We start from the raw sequence: 20514 nt of genomic DNA on the forward strand, positions 1-20514 counted from the left end.
CCAAGTTGTGAGAGAATCGGCACACCGGAGCCTGATCTACGTCGTGCGACAAGTCAAGGCCTAGGACCAGAGGGGCAACACCGGTCTCGAGTATCATCCAGGCCCCGGCGGAAGTGAGGCCGAGCCGGCTGGGGACGGCGGAAGCTCCCCGGTGCCTGCCCAGACGCCCGAAGCAAGCCTGACACCCCCCGGCGTCATACAGTGGCGAGAGGACTACCAAGCGGGACCGGAGCAGCGCCAAGGTCAGTGAGACCCCAATCTCGGCCGCGTGAAGCGGCACCGACACCCCCCCCCCCCCCCGCGAGGACCCAGCGGACGGTGGGACACCACGGGGCTCCATCGGTGAGGACAATACTACCGCCCCAGTCTTGAGGCGCCTTACCAGCAGCATTTCTAGACCTCAGAGGGGGCCCTTAAGACCCGCATACTACCGCCGACACCGACGCAGAGGCGGAGGCTCGGTGAACGGGGGAGCGGCTGCCCGCACCCAGGACCGACGCTGTCAACTGTCGACGGGGGGGTGAGGTACACAGGAGCCATTCCAGCCCTGGGAGAGTGCATCGGGGGCAGCGACTCGAAGTGTCCCAGTGGCTCACTGACACCCGCGCTGACACATAGAGAGGCTTCCGCGGACACCGGAGGGGGCCACTCAATCCACCGCCTACCAAACTACGCTTCTCTGGCTGACACCCACTAACGGCGACTCTGGACAGGTCGCGGTCCCGCGGGGCCTCTCACTGGATCTCGTAGACCCCAGCACCATGGCGGGCAAAGGCCTCAGGAATGGGTCCACGCAAGCGAAATTGGACAAGTTCGCCTATGGCCACCAGGGTCAACAACAGCATACTGGGCGATCCTCCACAGGGACTGCCCAAGAAACAGAAAAGACGACAAAAATAACGCTGGAAGACATCATGAGAACGCTCTCGGAGGTAAAAACGACGGTGGGCGCCATCTCCTCGGATGTCTCCCTGCTGCGAGCGGACTTTCACAAAATGGCGGAGAGGGTCTCGCAGGTAGAAGTGGTCACAAAATCGCTCGTGGAGGACACCTCGGAGCTACAAGTGGCAATGGAAAGGATGCAGAAAGTGACCAAGCTCCTCCACGACAAGCTGGACGACCAGGAAGGGCGTTCAAGACGCAACAACGTACGTATCCTTGGACTTCCTGAGACGGAGGGGAAAGGGGCCATGGACCTCTATGTAGAAGACCTCATCAAAAGCAAACTCCAGCCCAAAGGCCTGTCTCACTTCTTCTCGGTAGAGAGAGCACACAGAGTCCCGGGAGGTCCGCCCAAGACCGGGGCAGCGCCACGACCGGTGCTGGCTCGGCTCTTTAATTTCAGAGACAGAGACGCAATTTTACAAGCGGCAAGAAACTCGCCACCAGTGCGGATTCAAAATGCGACTTTAGCGTTCTTTCCAGACTACACGGCGGAGGTGGCCAGGCGACGCAAGTCCTTCACAGAGGTTAAAAAGGCACTACGAGACAGGGAATTGTCGTACTCCATGATGTTCCCTGCTAAATTGCGCATAGTGGCTGAGGGACGGACCTGGTTCTTTGACACTCCAGAAGTGGCTCAAGAATGGCTGGAGGGTTGGAGACCGACGGGACAGCGACACCGCTCACAGCGAGACCGACCACGGAACCGTGCCGAAAGACCAACACCCAGTCCATCCTCCCCTCCGCCACGTCAGGGAGGCGAGGAAGAAATAGAATCGGACCTTGAGAGAGACCCGCTTGATTCTGGGCAAGTGGAACCGGTGTGACAATGGACAATATTGTTTTCGGGACTGTGTGGGCCGCGGGTGCCGTGATTCGGACGCGGCTGAGTAGGGTGTGCACAGGCGGTGCCCCAAGGAGACTCACCAACCCCACGAGCAAGTGAGATGTTTAGGGGAGGGTTAAAGCACTCTGCACAGTTGGGGAAGCGGGCGGGAGTTTGTCCGTGGAGCAGGGTTGCAGGGAGGGGGGATGGGACTAAAGTTTACTTGTTGGGATGTTTCAATTTGTTTGTAGTCATAGTCATCGCTCACCACCTACAATGTGCTATTACCTCGACATCAGTATGTCTCCTCCACAGCACGACACACACCGGCGCATGGGCTCCGCCACAGCACACGTCGTGTGCAGCATTCCCTCATCTCCTTAATGGCCAGGCCGCTTAATCGCACGCCCGCCGAGGGCTCCTCCACGGCCGGGAGGGTTCCCCCACTACGCATACTGACATGGAATGTCCGGGGCCTGGGGGACAAAATTAAGAGAGGCTTGGTCCTACAGGCCATAAAACGGCAAAACCCAGATATAATACTCCTACAGGAAACCCACCTCACAGGGTCCACCTGCAAGGCCCTGGACAGGAAAGGTTACACGATGGCTGTACATGCCGACTTCACATCTGGCTCCAGGGGAACGGGCATACTGATGAGAAAGTCATCCCCCTTTATAGTAACACGCCGAGTGGAAGATGACCAGGGTCGCTTTGCCGCGATACATGGGCAGTGGGAGGGCAGGGCTCTAAATGTGGTATCAGTATATATTCCCCCAGCCCTACACTCTGTGGCCCTTCCGGCACTGGGCAAATTCCTTCTAGATCTCCCTGATGGCGCAACAATTGTTGGGGGGGACTTCAATGCAGTCATGGACCCGATAGTGGACACCTTTCCCTCTAGAACCCGGCCACGCGGTACGGCTCCACTGTCGGACTTTGCAGAAGCCCTGGGCCTCGTGGATCTCTGGCGACAACTGAACGCCGAGGCCACCACATACACCTATTATTCAGCGGTACACAATAGCCTTTCTCGCATTGACTACTTCATGGCACTGGGACTGGGGCTGGACATGGTGGACAAGGTGGACACACTACCCAGGGGTATCTCAGATCATTCTCCGATTGTCCTAACACTCGCCACTGGGGGTACACGGAAGGCCCGGATTTATCCTATCTACCCCAACTTTCTGAAAATCCCCAAGATTAGAAAAAGGCTTCAACTGGTAACCACGCAGTACTTTGCTGAAAACACGGGCACAGTGAAATCACCCTCAACCCTATGGGAGGCGTACAAAACAGTCCTCAGGGGGGCGGCCATCGCAGCAATTACGGGACACAAACGAGACTCACGAAAGGTCCTCACAGACCTGGAGCTGGCGCTCGAATTGGCCAACCATGCACATATGTCGGACCCGTCCCCATCCACGACGCACACCCTCATGATTAGGCAACAACAACACCTGGCACACCTCAAAACGACCGAAAAGGGTTATATCGCGAACACTAGACATAGAATTTACGACGTAGGCGACAAAGCGGGCCGTATGCTTGCATGGCTGGACAGGAGAGGGACTGGGGCTAGAGGCATTCAGAAGCTCAACACAGAGGAGGGGCGAACACTGGTACACCCAGAAGAAATAGTTTGCGAACTAGCACGACACTATCGGGCAGTATACACACCAGAACGGAGAGTCACTAGACAAATGGCGACGGCAACACTCACAGACCTTACCATCCCCAGCATTACTCAGGAAGATAGGGACACCCTAGAACTGGACCCGACGGGAGAGGAAATCCAGCTGGCAATCCAGGCGTTGCAATCCGGGAAAGCTCTGGGCCCTAACGGGATACCGGTGGAATGGTACAAGTCCATGGCTCCAGACCTCAGTACCCCATTGCTGGCCATGTTCTTGGAAAGCAGGGACAAGCTGGAACTACCGCTAGATCAGCGCACGGCCACGATCGTGACGATACCCAAGCCAGGGAAACCCCCGACAGAATGCAATGCATACCGCCCGATATCGTTACTGAACGTCGAAGCCAAGATACTGGCTAAACTGCTGGCTACCCGATTGCTACCCCACCTCAGTACCCTGATCCACCCTGACCAGTCGGGCTTTATGCCCCACCGGAGCACTGCGATGAATCTTAGAAGGATCCATGGAGTACTAGCCAGAGCGCACCTCCTTGCGGAGCAGGCGGTGATTCTCTCTCTCGACGCCAAAATGGCATTCGATCTGGTAGAGTGGGAGTATCTCTTCGTGGTACTAGAACGTATGGGGTTTGGGCCGAAATACATACAATGGATACGGCTACTTTATGCGAAACCCGTGGCACAGGTGGTGGCCAACGGCCACATATCACCAAGCTTCCCACTGAGCAGGGGGACTAGACAGGGCTGCCCCCTGTCCCCCCTGCTCTTCGCACTGGTGCTTGAGCCTCTGGCCATCCAGATCAGAACCACGTCACTGTTCGCGGGCATCACGTGGGAGGAAGGATGGGAGGACAAAGTCTCGCTATATGCAGACGACATGCTTATCTACATGTCCGCACCTGATACAGGCATCCCAGCTCTGCTTGACCTTTGTGACACGCATGGGCGCGCATCGGGATACACTCTCAACTGGTCGAAATCCACAATGTTCACGTTGAAGGGCCCGGCCCCGATATTGCAGGCGAACTGTCCATTGCTGACGACGTCGGCCTCTTTCAAATACTTAGGCATTGTCATAGCAGGTGGGGAAGCAGAGTTTTTTGTCAACAACCTGAAGCCACCCATAGATCGCCTGCGAGCCGATGTTAAATATTGGGCAACCCTGCCCCTGACCCTTCTGGGCAGAGCGGCTCTCTACAAGATGATGGCCCTCCCACGACTCCTCTATGTCCTCGAAAATACTCCGTATTTGGTACCGCCGCGATACTTTAAACAGATCGTGGCGCTGGTCACGGTCCTGCTATGGAATGCTGGGCCGGCGCGTATAGCATACGATAAACTAGTGAAAAGCTGGTACGAAGGGGGCATAGCGCTCCCCAACATCCAGCTATATTACTGGGCGGCCCAGCTCAAAATTGTGAACTACTGGATCCACGCCCCAAGAAACGACCCGGCCTATCGGGCGGACTGGTCCCAACTTGGGACGGAAGGTATGCTGTCTGTACTTTATAACAAATCACAACTAAAAACACTGGTTGGCCCGACCAAACATACGGCGACATTGTGGCACGTGGCACAGGCCCGTCTGGGTTGGACAGGTCGGATCACTAAAATGACGCCCTTATGGGACACAAGGGCATTGGGAAACCTGAGAGGCTGTAAAGGGTTTGAGCGATGGGACTCCATAGGCATATCTACAGTGGGAGACCTGTGGGATACTGACTCAGTGCTACCATTCACGCACCTACAACACCAATACAGTCTAGGACCCACAGAGACGTTTAGATATGTCCAAGTTAGACACGCATTACTGCAAGCAATCCCTGCAGGCACCACCCTGCCGGACTCCTCCCCGCTGGAGGATAGGCTGCTGACAGAATACATGCTCCAGAGCGCCACCTCCCTTACCTATAAAAAACTGCTAAACAATCTCCAAGACCCGACACTAAAACTTAAAGAAAAATGGGAAGGGGAGCTAGGTGGAACTGACGAATTCGAATGGAATGAAGCGCTGGCCTCCCCGAAGGAGGTTGGGATCTCGAGTAAACTCAGGCTAGTACAACTTAAAATCCTTCACCGCGTCTACTACACCAGGCCGCTGCTGCACAAAATTGGGAGGGCACTACACCCCTTTTGCTTGAGAGGCTGCGGGGAGGAAGGGACACTGATACACACTCTATGGGAATGCCCGCACATTTGTGAGTTCTGGAGGCAGGTACTCCGCTCACTCTCCCAGGCCCTTAAACTGTCCATATTGCCGGAACCACGTAAATGCCTTCTGAACATCTGGGACCCCAACGATCTGGGCAGGTACGAACTGATTTGGGCTTCGTTGGCTATGACAGTGGCTAAACGGGACATAGCGCAGAAGTGGGGGGCGCCGGAAGTACCCACCGCTAGTAGGTGGGCCAAAAACATGGACATTCTCATGGTGACAGAAAGAGCGGTATACGTGCTCCGAGCGGCGCCCCGGAAATGGAACAAAGTCTGGGCGGCATGGAACAAGTACAGAGGGGACATCTGTGAACCCTTACCGGAAGGGGAAGACTCAGATTCGGAGGGGGAGGAGGAGTAACCGAACGGTCACGGGATGCTGCCTCGTGCACAGGACAATGCTACTATAGCGGCGCTGGCCCGGCCACGCGCCACGGTGCGTGGAGAGGCACTGACTACTGTACCACGTGGGTGGGTGAAAAAGGTTGCGATGACACATGTTTAAGGGGGGTAAGTTGGGAAGTTTGTTCACACTGTTCAATGAAAAAAGACTTCGCCATCACTGACACTGGAGGGAGGGAGGGGTTATCAGGGAACTCAATCCCGCACGGTGCGACTCACAAATGATGTATGTAATGTACCTGAGCAATACAGACACCGCAGTTCATGTTACGAAGAATCGCTCGTCACTTTTAGAAATGTTAAATTGAAATGCTATATGGGGGTCGCCCCAATGGAATATATGTAACTGATGAACCACTATTCCTTCCTTCAATAAAGTTTAAAAAAAAAAAAAAAATGGGTTGGGACTTGATGGTGTGTAGGGTAGGAGGATTTTCTTTGACATGGTCAGAAAAGTCGGTATATATGTTATTTACTTTGTCAAAGAAGTAGCTGGCCAGGCTGCTGCAGAATGCTTGAGAGGGTGTGGGGATCGATTGAGGGGGTAGGTGTGAAAGTTTAGATACAATCTGGTAAAGTTGTTTGTTGGAGTTTTTGGCTTGCTCGATCTGGGAGGAGTAGTAGTAACTTTTTTCTTGTAAGATCATAGATTTGTATTTGGTGAGTTCATTTCTGTATTTCTCTTTCTCTTCAGGGGAATATATATTTCTCCAATGTCTTTCTCGGTTTCTACATATTTGTTTCTGCTGTCTGAGAGCATTGTTAAACCAGGGCGCCGAGGGAGAGCTACGATTTTTGGAGATGGATTTTGTGAGGACTAACTTGTTCATGGCCGTTGTGAGCCAGTGAGTATATTCATTAGCGGCTATGTAGGGATCATAGGAGAGGTCAGGCAGCAAGGAGGGCAGTTTTTCCATAAGTTGTAAATTATCGAGATCTTTCCAGGACCTGAACGTGTTAGGGGTGCGAGTATTGGGACTTAGATGTGGAAGTGAGTCAGATAAGATTTCGAACATTACCGCGTGATGATCTGACCATGCAAGAGGGAGGACTTCTATGATTTTAACATTTTTGTCATTAGAGTAAAGACCGTCTAATGTGTGTCCAGCCACTATCTCCTGGGGGTCTGTAGCGTATCAGTCCTGCCAGTGAGCTTCCACTTGTTTCTTGCAGTTTAAACCCCATAAGTTCGATGCCTTCAATCATCTCTACCTTTAGTTCCACAAAATTCATCTCTTCCCGAAATATCATCCCTACCCCTCCCCCTCTGCCCACTACTCTCAGTTTATGTAGAATTTTATAACCGGCTGGACAAGCCAGAGCCAATTCCATCATAGACTCTGCCTTTGTCCATGTTTCCGTTAGAAACAAGGTGTCAAATTTCAGATCTTCAATCACCATTGATATCTCTGTATGATGTTTAACTAGGGAACGACTATTGATTAGTCCGCATAGAAGGTGCTTTCCCTCGTTTGTCTCGTAGGTTGGCAGAAGCTCGCGTCCCCCATTGTCCCTCTTACCCAAACTTAGCAGCGTTTCTCTGGAATAAAACGTACCCCCCTGTTTGCTGTTTAGACAGGCAGCGTGGCTGGCACTGTGTGCAGCCGGTGCGCTGATGGGCGCAGATGGACTTCCCTCTGGGGCGCCTCCGGCGCGCCCGCTCCACGTGCCCGCTATGCGTGCCCGCTACGCGCTTGTAAGCGAGATTTAAAGATTCTCTTTAGCAGTGCAAATAGGCAAATATACAGATCACATTTAATTAAGAACCAAGTTAAAAAGCGGCGCGTTAAAATTGATACAAATTACAGAAAATAGCAGCGAAAATAGCAGCAGGTAAATGCGAGTAGAAGCGAGTATGGCGTTAGTCTCTCTGTTCGATCTTAGTTACCTGCGCGCTTGCATTGCCAAGTTTAAGTAGGCAAGCAAGTGCAGGACAACACTGGAGCACCTTCCAATATGGCGCCCTAGAATGGCCAGAGATCACCCCCACCTAAGATGGCGTCCGTAACTAAATGAAGGAGGGGAGTCCAAGTCTCGCTCAAGTAGCGAGTGAAATGCAAAGTATTTTAAAGTGCGGGTAAGCGGGATTTAAAGATTCTCTTTAGCAGTGCAAATAGGTAAATAAACAGGTCACATTTAATTAAGAACCAAGTTAAAAAGCGGCGCGTTAAAATTGATAAAAATTACAGAAAATAGCAGCAAAAATAGCAGCAGGTAAATGCGAGTAGAAGCGAGTATGGCGTTAGTCTCTCTGTTCGATCTTAGTTACAATGACTACACAGCGAACTGTTCTAAAAGTTATTGTAACCTTTGAGCTAGGAAGGAGCTAGAGAGTTCTGATTTTTTCTGTCTATCCTTTTTTTATACCTAGTTTTTAGTTTTGAGAATATTTAAAGTACTTTTTTTATATAGAACAGCACTGACAACGCATTCAGTTATTATGGGGTATAGTGATGTTTTACTGTGTTGCAAGTGTCTAAACCTCACCACCATCACACTATGCTGGACTCTTCTGCTTGTTGATAATAATACTTTATTTGATTTGTGAAAATCATAAAAGGGTGGGTCTTACCACCATGAAATAAACATTAACATCTTTGAATCGGCATAAAAACAGCTTCCTCTTGTTATCCTCTGCTTATTATCCTTAGAGGGTCAAGTTCTAAAAGGTAATACTTGGTAGTGGCACCAATAGTACTGTCGCACCAGGAGATCAGATGCAAACGATGAAGCCCAGTCACCCCTGATTGCACTGGGGACTTATAAAACAGGTCTCACATACGCCTAGTAAACCTCTGTTGCTTAAATGAAACTGCTGCATTGAAGAATGTCTTCAACTGCATGGACCAAAGTTGGCATATTTGCTTTTTTTAGAAAGTTGGAAACTGAGATGAGCCAAGAAAATAGTTTCTATTAGGAAGCAGAGACTGATGCAGGGCCCAAAAATGGGGGGAGTCAGAAGACGTACTTTAATGCATCCAGGAAGTTGGTAGAAAAAAGAGATGTGAAGTAAGTGATTAGTGGGTCGATCCTGCATAAGGTGAGGGGACATTCATACTTCGGTCCCTTTGGTACCTTACAAATTCCCAAAGTGTCTTGAGAAAACATTTTTTTGCCTGTGTCTATGACTCGGGCATTTTCCAGCCTGTTGGGAAGGACGGCCAACAAAGAACCAGAGACCTGTATGTTAGCACAGTATATTCTGTGTCCTCTGAAGGAGTGTTCGGTATATGTAAAATAAGGATGTATGACGTTACAACGCAGGCTATTACAACGCCTGCCTTTACAACGCGTTTTTTACATCGCATACCATTACAACGCATAGCGCTTTTGGGTGCTGGATAGTGAATAGTTTAATTTACTATTCCAACTCCAGTCCCCGTGGACACTAGGGAAGGTTATTGGATAGTAAATTAACCTATTCCCTATCCTAGAGCGCCCCCCAGCGCAATGCGTTGTAATGGTTTGCGTTGTAATGACCGCGTTGTAATGGTAGTGCGTTGTAAAAGTTTAGTTGTAAGTGATGTTTACCGTAAAAGAATACTAGAGCCCACATCAGAGCACACTAGGTTATTTACAAAAATGTCCAGTGTCAAGAAGAAAACACACAAAACTACTGGATGATTGTGTTAAAGTTGGTAGAAAATGTGCTGACAAAAGCATCAATGTCCAAATGTACGCTCATACTAATATATAGGTAAATTCCCTAAATTGTGACAACCCACTGTTCGATTCTGTAGGTACCTGTTTTTTCCACCCTAAAAGGTTACATTGGAATTTATATTATAGGACTTATTTAGTGTGATCTAAATATAGGTCATATTTCTGTTCAGGACCATATTTGTATGGTGGTGGGATGAGTATAACAATTATGCAAGACTGTTCACTCTCCGCATATATTTACATTTCAGACTAAATATAGGCAAATCTAGCAGGTCTAGCTTTAATGTGACAACACATGCAAACACTAGGTTGCACAGAGACTACTTTGCCATGCCTCTGGGCAAACTGCCTTTTTCAGTGCCCCTTATATCCGTGCGTTAGTTTTATTTCCCAGGATTCGGTACAGCATTGCACCAGCACTTCAATCTAAGGGAATAAAAAAGAGAACCATTATAGACTAAAAAACATGGCACAGATATAGGAGGCAGACAAAGAGATAGGTTGCACATAGACGTGGCACAAATAGCCTGTTCGCATTGGGCATGCCTACATTTATATGTAAAAACCCACTAAAGCCAGACATTTTGGTGGCACCAATGTTTGTTGTCAAAGTGTTTAAGGTCTTCAGATATTCAAATTTTCATCACTGGCTTAACAGAGTGGGTTTGTTGGGGTCAGGTTGCTGAAATAAATGAAGAAGTGGTCTGACAAATCCAATTTAAAAGAATTAGAGATTTAAATGTCGAGTTTATCAAAATCAGGTCATGGATAGAGCCCTTACTGTGGGTACTGAAAGTACAATATTGTACAATATAGCAGTAGGCTGTGTCCAGTATGAAGGATCTGAGGAGTGTGTAGGTGTCTGCATCTTTTCTACAGGGAATGCTTGAAATCTCCCAAGAAAATGTGATCACATGAAAGGGTGAGTTTGTCAGTGTTATAATCGAGGAAACAGCTATAAAATTCTTATTGCTGCCAGCTGGGCGTAAGATGTTCAGGTCAGTGACTTGATGACGTGTCTTAATCAGTATAGATTTAAGTGATTCCTTTTGCCGGGTGAACTAACGCTTCTGATGCTAACTGATAGCTGACCATGGCATAGAAATATCCCTGTGGCCTGTTCCAAAATGGGATTGACACTTTCTGTAAGCAACGGCTGAAAAGGGTCAATTCAAATGAACCATTGCCTGAAAGAGACTGACCCAAAGCCCCTGACATTGGCTCTTTTAGGCAGCTAAAGGGGTCTGTAGTCAAACCAAGGAAGCACTGTACACAACCTCTACCTTTTAACCCTCAGCGTGGAAGAACACAGAACCTGACAATGCAAGGTCTTCTCGCATGAATAGCAATCAGTTGTATAACTGTTCAGCATCCCGAATTGGGCAATTAATGTAAAAGGGCATTAACAACAGCAAAAGGCTGGTGTAAACGACTAGGTAAAAGGAGCAGGCACTGATGCATGCTCCAGTGGATCTCCTCACAGTGCCTTTCATCTAACGGACATCAGGTCACCATCTTCTATGCTCTGCAAGGGAAGGGGTGTTGTATACGCCAAAGGAACGTACCAAGGACAGTGTGATATGGGAATCTGCATAGTCAGTGCTATTACCCTTCCCTTTCATGCCCATCCAAGGTAAGGCAAGCGCTTCTGCCACACCTGCACAGTGATGGAGTGCTCTCACGCACCTCGCAGAATCACTATAACAATTGGGCACTCGCTTCAAGACTCGCCCATACTTTTAAGGCGACTACTGTCCACAACAAAGGGATGAAGGCAGGCCTGATCCTGGTGTCCCCAGTGATTGCATGAATGAGTGAAGGTGCATATGGTGGTTCATAAAAGGCTAGCAGTGGCCATTTAATAAGAGAGGATAAAAGACGAGCTCTACCTTGGATTTTTGTTCAGGTTTGCCCAAATACGAACCTTCCCATTTTCGTTTTTGGTGACGTGCTGCATATTTCCAGTCTCAATATCTGCCAGAGATGAGGCATGCTGCAAAAAAAGATAGAGCGCTCAGAGTTAGATACAAAATGCATCTATTTTTATAAAATGAAAAATTGTGAAAGAGAAACGAGTTGTTTACTTTTGTTTCTAGGGCAATTCCTATTTATTTAAAATAAATTCCGACGACAAATAACTATCAGTATACTTAGTCCACAAATTGTTCGCGAATTAAGTATTATGAACCATTGCTGAGACAATTAATTGGGAATAACGTAAACAAACGGTTTAACAAGCCAATAGGTCACGGCAGTTCATTAACTATTGGTGTTGTCCATGTCAATGCCTCTTAGCTATGTGTTATCGAGTGGATGTATGTGGAGTGGATTGGAATTATGTGGGTTGGTCAGGAATTGTTTGTTGTGGAATCGTGTGGCGTGGAATTTTGTGGTGTTGAGTGAGTTAGGTATAGGAGAATTATGTGGCATCATGGTGTTCAGTTGAATTATGCAGTTAGTAATTATGTAGTATAGAGTGTACTGGATTTTTGTGGAGAGGGACTGTGTTTTTTAGAGTGTAATTATGTGGAATGGTATTGTGTGCCATGGAGTGGCATGTAGTGTAGTGGAATTATGTGGTGTGATGTTGAAATTTGTGGGATGATGTGGAATTCTGAGTTGGGTATTGAATATATGTGGTGTGTAGTGGAATTGTGTAGTGGAGTGGAATTATGTTGTTTGGTGTGAAATTATGTGGTGTGGAACGGAATTGTGTGGATTGAATTAGGTGGCATGGCACTGTATGGCGTTGAGTGAAATTATATTGAGTGGAATTATGTGGCTAGGTGTGGAGTGCATTAATGTGGATTGTTAAGTGGCACAGATTAGATGTATTTTGGGGTGTATTTATGTGGTATTGAGTAGAGTAAATTAGGTGGATTGAATTATGTGGTTCTGAGTGGTATTCTAAGGTGTGTAAATATGTTGTGTGGTGTGGAATTGTGTGGGGCTGAAATGTGTGATGTGGAATTGTGTGGCGGCATTTGGAATTATGTGACATAGAATGGAGTGGAATTTTGTGGAGTGGAATTATGTAGCATGGTATGGAGTGGAATTATGTGGAGGCTAATTATGCAGCATGATGTGGTATAATGTGGTTTGGAAATGTGTGACATGTTGCGATGTTGAACTTTATAGAGTGTAAATATGTGTTGTGGTGTTGAATGGATGAGTGTGGAGTGTAAATATGTGGTGTGAAGTGTAATTATGTAGGTTGGAGATGAATTATGTGTAGTGAAATTCTATGGAGTTTAATTTTGCTGTGTGAAGTGTAATTATATTGTTTGGAGTAGAGTGGAATAATGTTGCATGGAGTGGTATTTTGTGGAGTGGAATTATGTGGCATAGAGCAGAGTAGAAATATGTGGTGTTGAATTTATTGGATTTTGATTGTGGCGTTAAGTGGAATGATGTGGAGTGCAAGTGTGTGTAGATGAGTTGTGTTGCTTGGAATTAAGGGATGTTTAATTGTGTTATATGTAGTGGAATTATGCGGTGTGGATCTGTGTGTTGTGGCAGATCTTTCCAAGTGCATACTGTTCTAGGAGCAAGGGCCCACAGACTTCCAACAAACAAAGGATGTGTACTGTATAACCGACTTCTCCATCTCGTGGAGCCCTATACTGCTAATATTTTGCTCTAATAATTGATCGCCTTGTAAATAAACCGGGGAGAGGGTTTTCTTTAAAAAAAAAAAAAAACTAAACTGATAAATTTAAACTATTCTTCAGTCGAGAGGAGTCAATTTGAACATAGGCTTGCTTGTTATGGCATCACACGCAGAGGTCTTATCACGAAGGCAATTAAGCAACAAATTCATTCAGTTCGGGGAGGGAAAGCATGCAAAAATGATTAAAACTTGAGCAGAAGTGTTTTATCCCACTAGTTTTCTTACATTGTTACGAGACATTTGTTTATGTGCAAATTAATTATTTATGATAGCTTAGAGTCCCATAAAGGGGGATGAACAATGGCGCATTGAGCTAAAGCTGCGAAACAGGAGGAGACAAATGGAGAGCCTTGCTATTGGGGACAATGTTAAGAGGAATTCCAAGCTTGATAGGAGAGATAAAACAACTCTTCTTTTTCCACAGATTGTGCAGGCTGCCGACATCAATATTGCCAGCAGAGAGTTGGCTTGCTATATGAAACTGGCAACCAAGTAGGCACCCGCACACTGGTCAATTCCGTCGCATAAATCATAAAGAGTTAAGTAACAGACACTTGTGGCACAATCACACACAACCGCCCTTTCTTTAAAAAATTCAAAACAGTTGCAGCTCCTGGTTGCCTGACTCACGGTATATGAGGGATGTTCATATAATGTGGTGTTTGTTCACGTACATGGATAAGGAAAGGGCTTCGTGGCATGTTTGTATGCGAGGCATTGTGCCGTGCTGGGAGCTGTCATAGCTCAAGACTACCGGTAGAGAGCATCAAGATGCACATTCAATTAGCCATCATAAATTTACAGATAGCTGAGAACAATATGGCTGATAGCGTTCATCGGCAAAAAATACTAATAATAGCATGCCTGTGCACAAGCTAGCATCTGTGGCCCGATAGCTTATGTAATAAGCAATCACGAAAGGAGGGGGCAAGCCGCAATAAGGGAGGGGGTGGGTGGGAGTACTGAAGCAGCGAAGCAGACTCACTTTAAAGTCAGAGAACAACATCCTAGAAAGTGAGAGAATTCCTGACTCCTGGAAAGGATCAATCATTTTTCCTATCCACAAAAAGGGCGCCATGTCAGACCCAAAAAATTATAGGCTCATCGCTTTAATCGACATTGTAGCCAAATTCTATGCAGGGCTCTTATTAAATGAACTTACAATTTGGGCTCAGGAAAAAAACCTAATTCCCATCAATCAAACTGGTTTTCAGGAAGGTCTGGGGGCTACAACAAATATTCTCGCCCTTTCTCTTCTGTCTGACGCCTCCAAAAAAATCAATAAACCGCTATTCGTCTGCTTTATCGATTATAAGGCAGCTTTCGATAGCATTGACAGGGGGTTACTTTGGGCCAAACTAGCGAGGGGGGGAATCCCTACAAATCTTCTAAACCAGCTAATCCTGCTTCATTCTGAAACTTGGGTCCAGATTAAAATTGGAGCGGGAGTTACCCTGTCTAGAAAAATTCCTACTACCAAAGGGCTGAAGCAAGGTTGTGTCTTGGCCCCAACCTTGTTCAACCTCTTTGTCTCTGATCTCTCCACCGACCTGGACACCTGCAACCATCATGCCCCGAACCTGGTGGCTTAACTCTATTGAACCTCTTGTACGCAGATGATATCCTGTTTCGAGGGCAGTAACATCCGCCTGTCTTCCAGCCTTGTTCGGTTTATGAGGGAAGCAAACGCAAAGTTAAGTCGGGAAGACCCTCAAGTAATCGGTCTTTATCCTATGCCAGCGTGCTTATGAGTCAAGGACAACAACCGTCTCACTAGTGCTTTGACTAAGACCTATGAATACCTCCTTGGTTGCCAAGCTGCCAGCAGTCAGCATGGCCTGGCTTTGAGCCCATTGACTTTGTATTCTCCACAAACATCATTTCTTGGGGTGCATTCATCCACGAGAACAAGCCTTATGCTGATCTATCTTTTTAACCATGAAGAACTATCTTACCTATAAGTTTTTATTCCTTTGTAATTTTATTGAACTACAATATATTTGTAATCTTTTAAAGGAGAAGCTGCATCTTGTGAATTAATATTTTACTTGTTTACGAAGGTTTTATTTATCATGCAATAAAGTCATTACAACTAAAAAAAAAAGGCTGTTTACAGAAACGAAGAGGAGCTCGGAGCGAGTGAATACACAATGGATTGTGCGAAGTGCTCTTGAACAAAGAAAAAAAGCAGTTCCTAAAATGGGAGCGGTGGATGGATAGTAGTAATTGGTCAATGATCTCAGGGTTAAACACAGGAAGAGCAGCCACGGCCGGTGGTAGGTGTAACTGCAGGGCGGTGACGTAGGGAGGGGGAGGGGCAGGGTGGGGGGTTGTAATGTATGGATTACGGACTTTAACAGGTAAGTAAACATATAAATTAATAAAACGAATTTCGTTGTGTGCACTGCATCACCAAATGCGATGCAGTGCGCGCAACGAAATTCGTTTTATTTATCGATATGTTTACTTAACTGTTGAAGTCCGTAATCCATACATTACCACCCCCCATCCTGCCCCTCCCCCTCCCTACGTCACCGCCCTGCAGTTACACCTACCACGGGCCGTGGCTAAGGATGAGGCATGACAAATGCATGCCATGGACAAATAGAGAGAAAGAATAGGAAAGTCATGATGGAGCAAGCAAATGGGAAGCCTATGATTGGCTAAAGCCCACAAAATATATACATGTCTCTTCAAGACAGCACACGCGTTGTCCAGCAGAGACCTAAAAATGAGAGAAAGTGCAATTGGGCTTAGCTACTAAATGGAGTTTGTGCAAAAATGCTCTCAAATGTTATTTGCACCGATTTGTTTGCACTTATTTTGGATCAAATTAACCCAGTAAGTCAGATCTCTTTTCTAACTGTCATGATGTAACAGTGCACTGACTTGCAGTGGCCACAATATGTTATGCACCTACATATGAAAGGTTTTTTCCCTTCAAAATTCCTACAGTTGGGTTAACTGTCAAGGCGTTCGTTTCGTTTCGTTTCAAAAGCTTTATTCGATTATTTCAGAAAACAATCATAAAAGCATACAAAATATGTGCAGTTTATATTCCTCAAAATACACTCTATTGTTAATATCACTTTAAAATACCGATACAGAAATACAGAGATACAAAACGTAACAGAGATGTAAACATAGTAGAGCACATAAGAATAGGACTTAAAAAGGGTTAAAAACCATACTTTTCCTAATGGCCATTGATTTTAAAATAAATACGGCTGTGAAAAACATACATCTGGATCCTCTAGGGAGAGCAATAGGCACATTGCTGATTTTGTCGTTATTACACCCTTTTTTTGAATAATGGTTTCAGGTACATAGTTCGAAAGTGCAGGTAAAGGTCGCAGATAAGTAAAAAGTGCACAGTGCTTTGCTTAGTAACCTTGTCACAAGGGCAGTGCGAGGAGGGATGATTTTTCATACGAGGGAATGCCACCAAATGGTGGACTATTCCTAATCGTAGTCTAGTGAGGACAAACCGATGGAATGGTCTGGTAACAGTCCTCAGATAATTTTGGAAGCCAAGTGTCAGCACATTGGAGAAATATAATTGTGACGTTGTTAATAACATATTTGTATCTCTCCGAAGGTGAGTTTTCTTACTCATATAAGGACACTTTAACTCTTTCTTGGGGATATCGGATAAACAATCGGGGTCAGCCTTGACATCTAAGTTAAATATATCTTTAGCTGTTACCACAACATAATGGATCCATGGAATCAGTGTGCACTTGTCTAGGAGAAGGCAATCACTAATAATACTCCTTGTGAAACCAGTTTCTTCCTTCATCCAGACTGCTCTCCACACCATCAAGGGCCTTAGGCTAATTTGGTCAGACAAAAAGTCCAAACCCAATTCCCGGTGTGAGATCTCATTCGAGGCAGATTTTGGTAAACATAACAATCTTTTGATAAAAGCATTTTCCTCGACCTGTAGATCCATATGCCTACTGTGTCCCCAAACACCGGATCCATACAATGCGATTGACACACATCTACAATGATAGATGTGCAGCATGTCATGGATACGACGGTCCCCAAGTTTAGTCGCAAATTTGAAGATTCCGTGGGCACTTTAGACATTTTGGCCTTCACATTAATTATCTATTGGGACCACATACCATTACTACTAAACGTAATCCCCAAATAACAGAACTTTTTTTACAATTTCAATTTTTTTATCCTCTATATAGAATGATTTCGACTTTCTCATTTTCTTCCCACACTGCATGATAAATGTTTTGGTGTTATTAATTTTTAGCTTCCTGCCCTTGATAAACCCTGCAAACATATCCATTAACCTCTGCAGGCCACAAGGGGTTCTAGATAAAAGCACCGAATCATCGGCTTAGAGCAGGACTGGGATGGGCAGGCCGTCAACTTGTGGAGCATCTGAGTTGACCTGCTTGAGTTCGGTATCAATCGCGTTTATAAAGAGGGAGAAAAGAAGGGGCGCGAGAACGCATCCTTGTCGAATACCCAAATTAACATGGATACTATTCGTACATTCTCCCCCTTGACCATATCTTATGTTGGCAGCTAATTTTGAGTATAATCTGGCCAAAAAATAAATAATCCCAGACGGGGCACCTTGCTCTAATAGTGTCGACCATAGCAATGCATGGTCACCGAGGTCAAACACGCTGCTAAGGTCCGCAAAGCAGAGGAACAGCGACCCCTGCTTAGCGCACGTGTACTTTCCTATTAGAAGGTCTAGGTTAATACACTGTTCTATAGTTCCCAGACCTTTACGGAACCCAAACTGGGACTTCGCGAGGATACCACCGGCTTCTGTCCACTCCTCCATCCTGGCCAGCAATACTCGACTCATCGTTTTAAGTGACGAGTCTAAAAGGGAGATAGGTCGGTAGTTCTTCACATCCGACCTATCACCCTTTTTGTATATAGGGATGATTATAGATTCACCCCAAGTATGTGGAGTACTTTCTTCAACTGCCGCATTAAACACCTTGCTCAAAATGGGGCCCCATAATTTGGTATCGGCCTTATAAAGGTCGATGGGCACCCCATCCGGACCTGGGGCTTTCCCGCCCTTACTGCGTCTGATAGCAAAGCTCAACCTCTGGGACAGTAATGCATAGTGGGATAATGGGCCACTGATTGGTCACCGTGGTCAGTAAATTGCCCATTCCTTCCGGGTCAAAAATGCTTGTAAAATGTGAGACCCAACACTCCTCACTAACTAAAGCAGTGAGGCATGGCATATTATCGCTCTTGAGGAAGGGGCAGTTAACAGTGTCCCAGAAAAGTTTACTGTCTGAAAGTTCGACGTCCTGGTCAGCTTATCCCACGCATCCTCCTGCAATTCATGCTTCCTACGCTTTATCTGCCCCTTATAAACAGCTCTCAAATTTTTAATAATCAGCTATCTCTGGGCCTAATAGCTAATGCCTTCTTTAACTTTCGTAATGACTCCAAACAAGCGGTGTCAAACCATCCGGTCCTCTGTTTCTTATTGCTAGACTTAGTTATAGTCATAATATTAACAATTTTGGCATTAATCTGACTAAAACTTATCAAAATGTCAAGGCAACAAGAGCAGAGTCAGAGGCTAAATCTTCGTTGTTCTAAAGAATTGCGACTGATAAAGGTCAAGAGCCAAATGTGCCAAATCATTTTGCATTCCCAAATTCTGTGATTCACTAAATCACAAGGTTTGCAACCATAAATGAACTTTTATAGCGTACAAAATCCCTTTTCCCGATTTGCAAAAGTCTTTCCAAATCACTAAAAAGAGGTTTGTGACTTAATCTGAATCGCATTTAGGAAGAGGAGCAGGTAACCGGGTGTTCGTTCCCATTTATGATTCACAATGAGATTGTAGTGATAGTTTGAGATCGCATATTTAGTCTGCAACCGTTGAACAGTTTCCAACATTTCAGAAGAGGAGATTATTGATTCTCAAAAGGAAGCTGTCCCATATTTTGTTCATTATATTGTATTGACCTTTGGGTACTTAGTTCACTGACTTATGACTATGCTGCATTGTCTTCAATTAGTCAACCTTTTATTATATTTAAACTTACTGCTGGTGTGATTCTGTATTCTTTGTAATGCATTCCCTTATAATATTCCAAATGAATTCTTTTAATGAAATATGTAACTTATGCTTTACTAGCTTGACATTCTATCATTTTCCGCTTTTATTGATTTGTTGTCAAATTATTGGTTTAATGCTTTACTATTTTATATTCACTATTTAATATTTAATGATGTTTGTATTTCCTTTATTTGATATAATATGTTTTGCCCCTAATTTCCTTCTTTTATCTGCTATTCTATGGATTTTGATACATTTGCTTTTATATTTACAATTATATTCATTCTTTTTTCTCTACTATGACATATTTTAAGATATGCAATGTTTTCATATATTTATTGTACCGTATTTATGAAATGCTAATAAAAAATTATAACACAAAAAAAGGAAGCTGTCCTGATGGACACCTTCCCTTTTGGGAACTGTGTATGGCAACCTCGGGGAGGTCGCTCTGTAACTGGACATTTTTCAACACTATTTAATAGTGCACAGGTCTCATCGCAAAATGAAAGGCAGGTCGCAACAAGTAGTGTGCTATTTGCATCCACTATTTGTCATCAGCCTCTGCCATTTCTCTTAAATTAGGCTTAGTTACAACATGTCAAAGTGTAAGGTAGTGTCCAGCACAACATCAAGTGCATGGGCTAAAGAGAATTTATAACTTGAAACTAAGTATGAAACCGAAGTGCTTCTTTTCCAGCCAAAGGTAGGTAAGCCAAAAGAGGCCATGCTATGTTTCCTTAACTAACGCTCCAACTGTAAGGAATCCTTTCACTTATTGTATATTCATTTTACCAAAATGAAGCATGGTCGGTGCCACGGAACTTTTGTCCTTCAGGAAGGGCTTAAAAACTTGGCTCTTTTCCCAATAATCTGGTCCCAATAAATCCGTTCTTCCGCTCTCTGCCATTAGGAGATCTAGCTAGCGCCAGTACACCTCCGGGTAATCAATGCGCTTTAAAAATGTAATTAACATTAACGTTAATTTGAACTGGTAGTTGCAGGCGGGGATCGCAGGCACTCATTTTTGGGGACCAGCACTTATTTATCCTTATCAGACTTCGACTCAA

General features: G+C 45.6%; 1 protein-coding gene across 3 annotated transcripts in view; it reads right to left on the reverse strand.

The window, feature by feature from the left end:
- The window catches only part of DNAI7 (dynein axonemal intermediate chain 7), a 931046-nt gene that overhangs the window by 596270 nt on the left and 314262 nt on the right, over positions 1-20514 (reverse strand). For all 3 annotated transcript variants that reach the window (XM_078674105.1, XM_078674106.1, XM_078674108.1), the window contains one exon: positions 11594-11697. In XM_078674105.1, coding sequence (XP_078530231.1) covers positions 11594-11697 — 104 coding nt within the window. The remainder of the gene's footprint in view (positions 1-11593; positions 11698-20514) is intronic.

The sequence above is a fragment of the Lissotriton helveticus genome, chromosome 1_1, assembly GCF_964261635.1.
Source record: "Lissotriton helveticus chromosome 1_1, aLisHel1.1, whole genome shotgun sequence".
Classification (NCBI taxonomy): domain Eukaryota; kingdom Metazoa; phylum Chordata; class Amphibia; order Caudata; family Salamandridae; genus Lissotriton; species Lissotriton helveticus.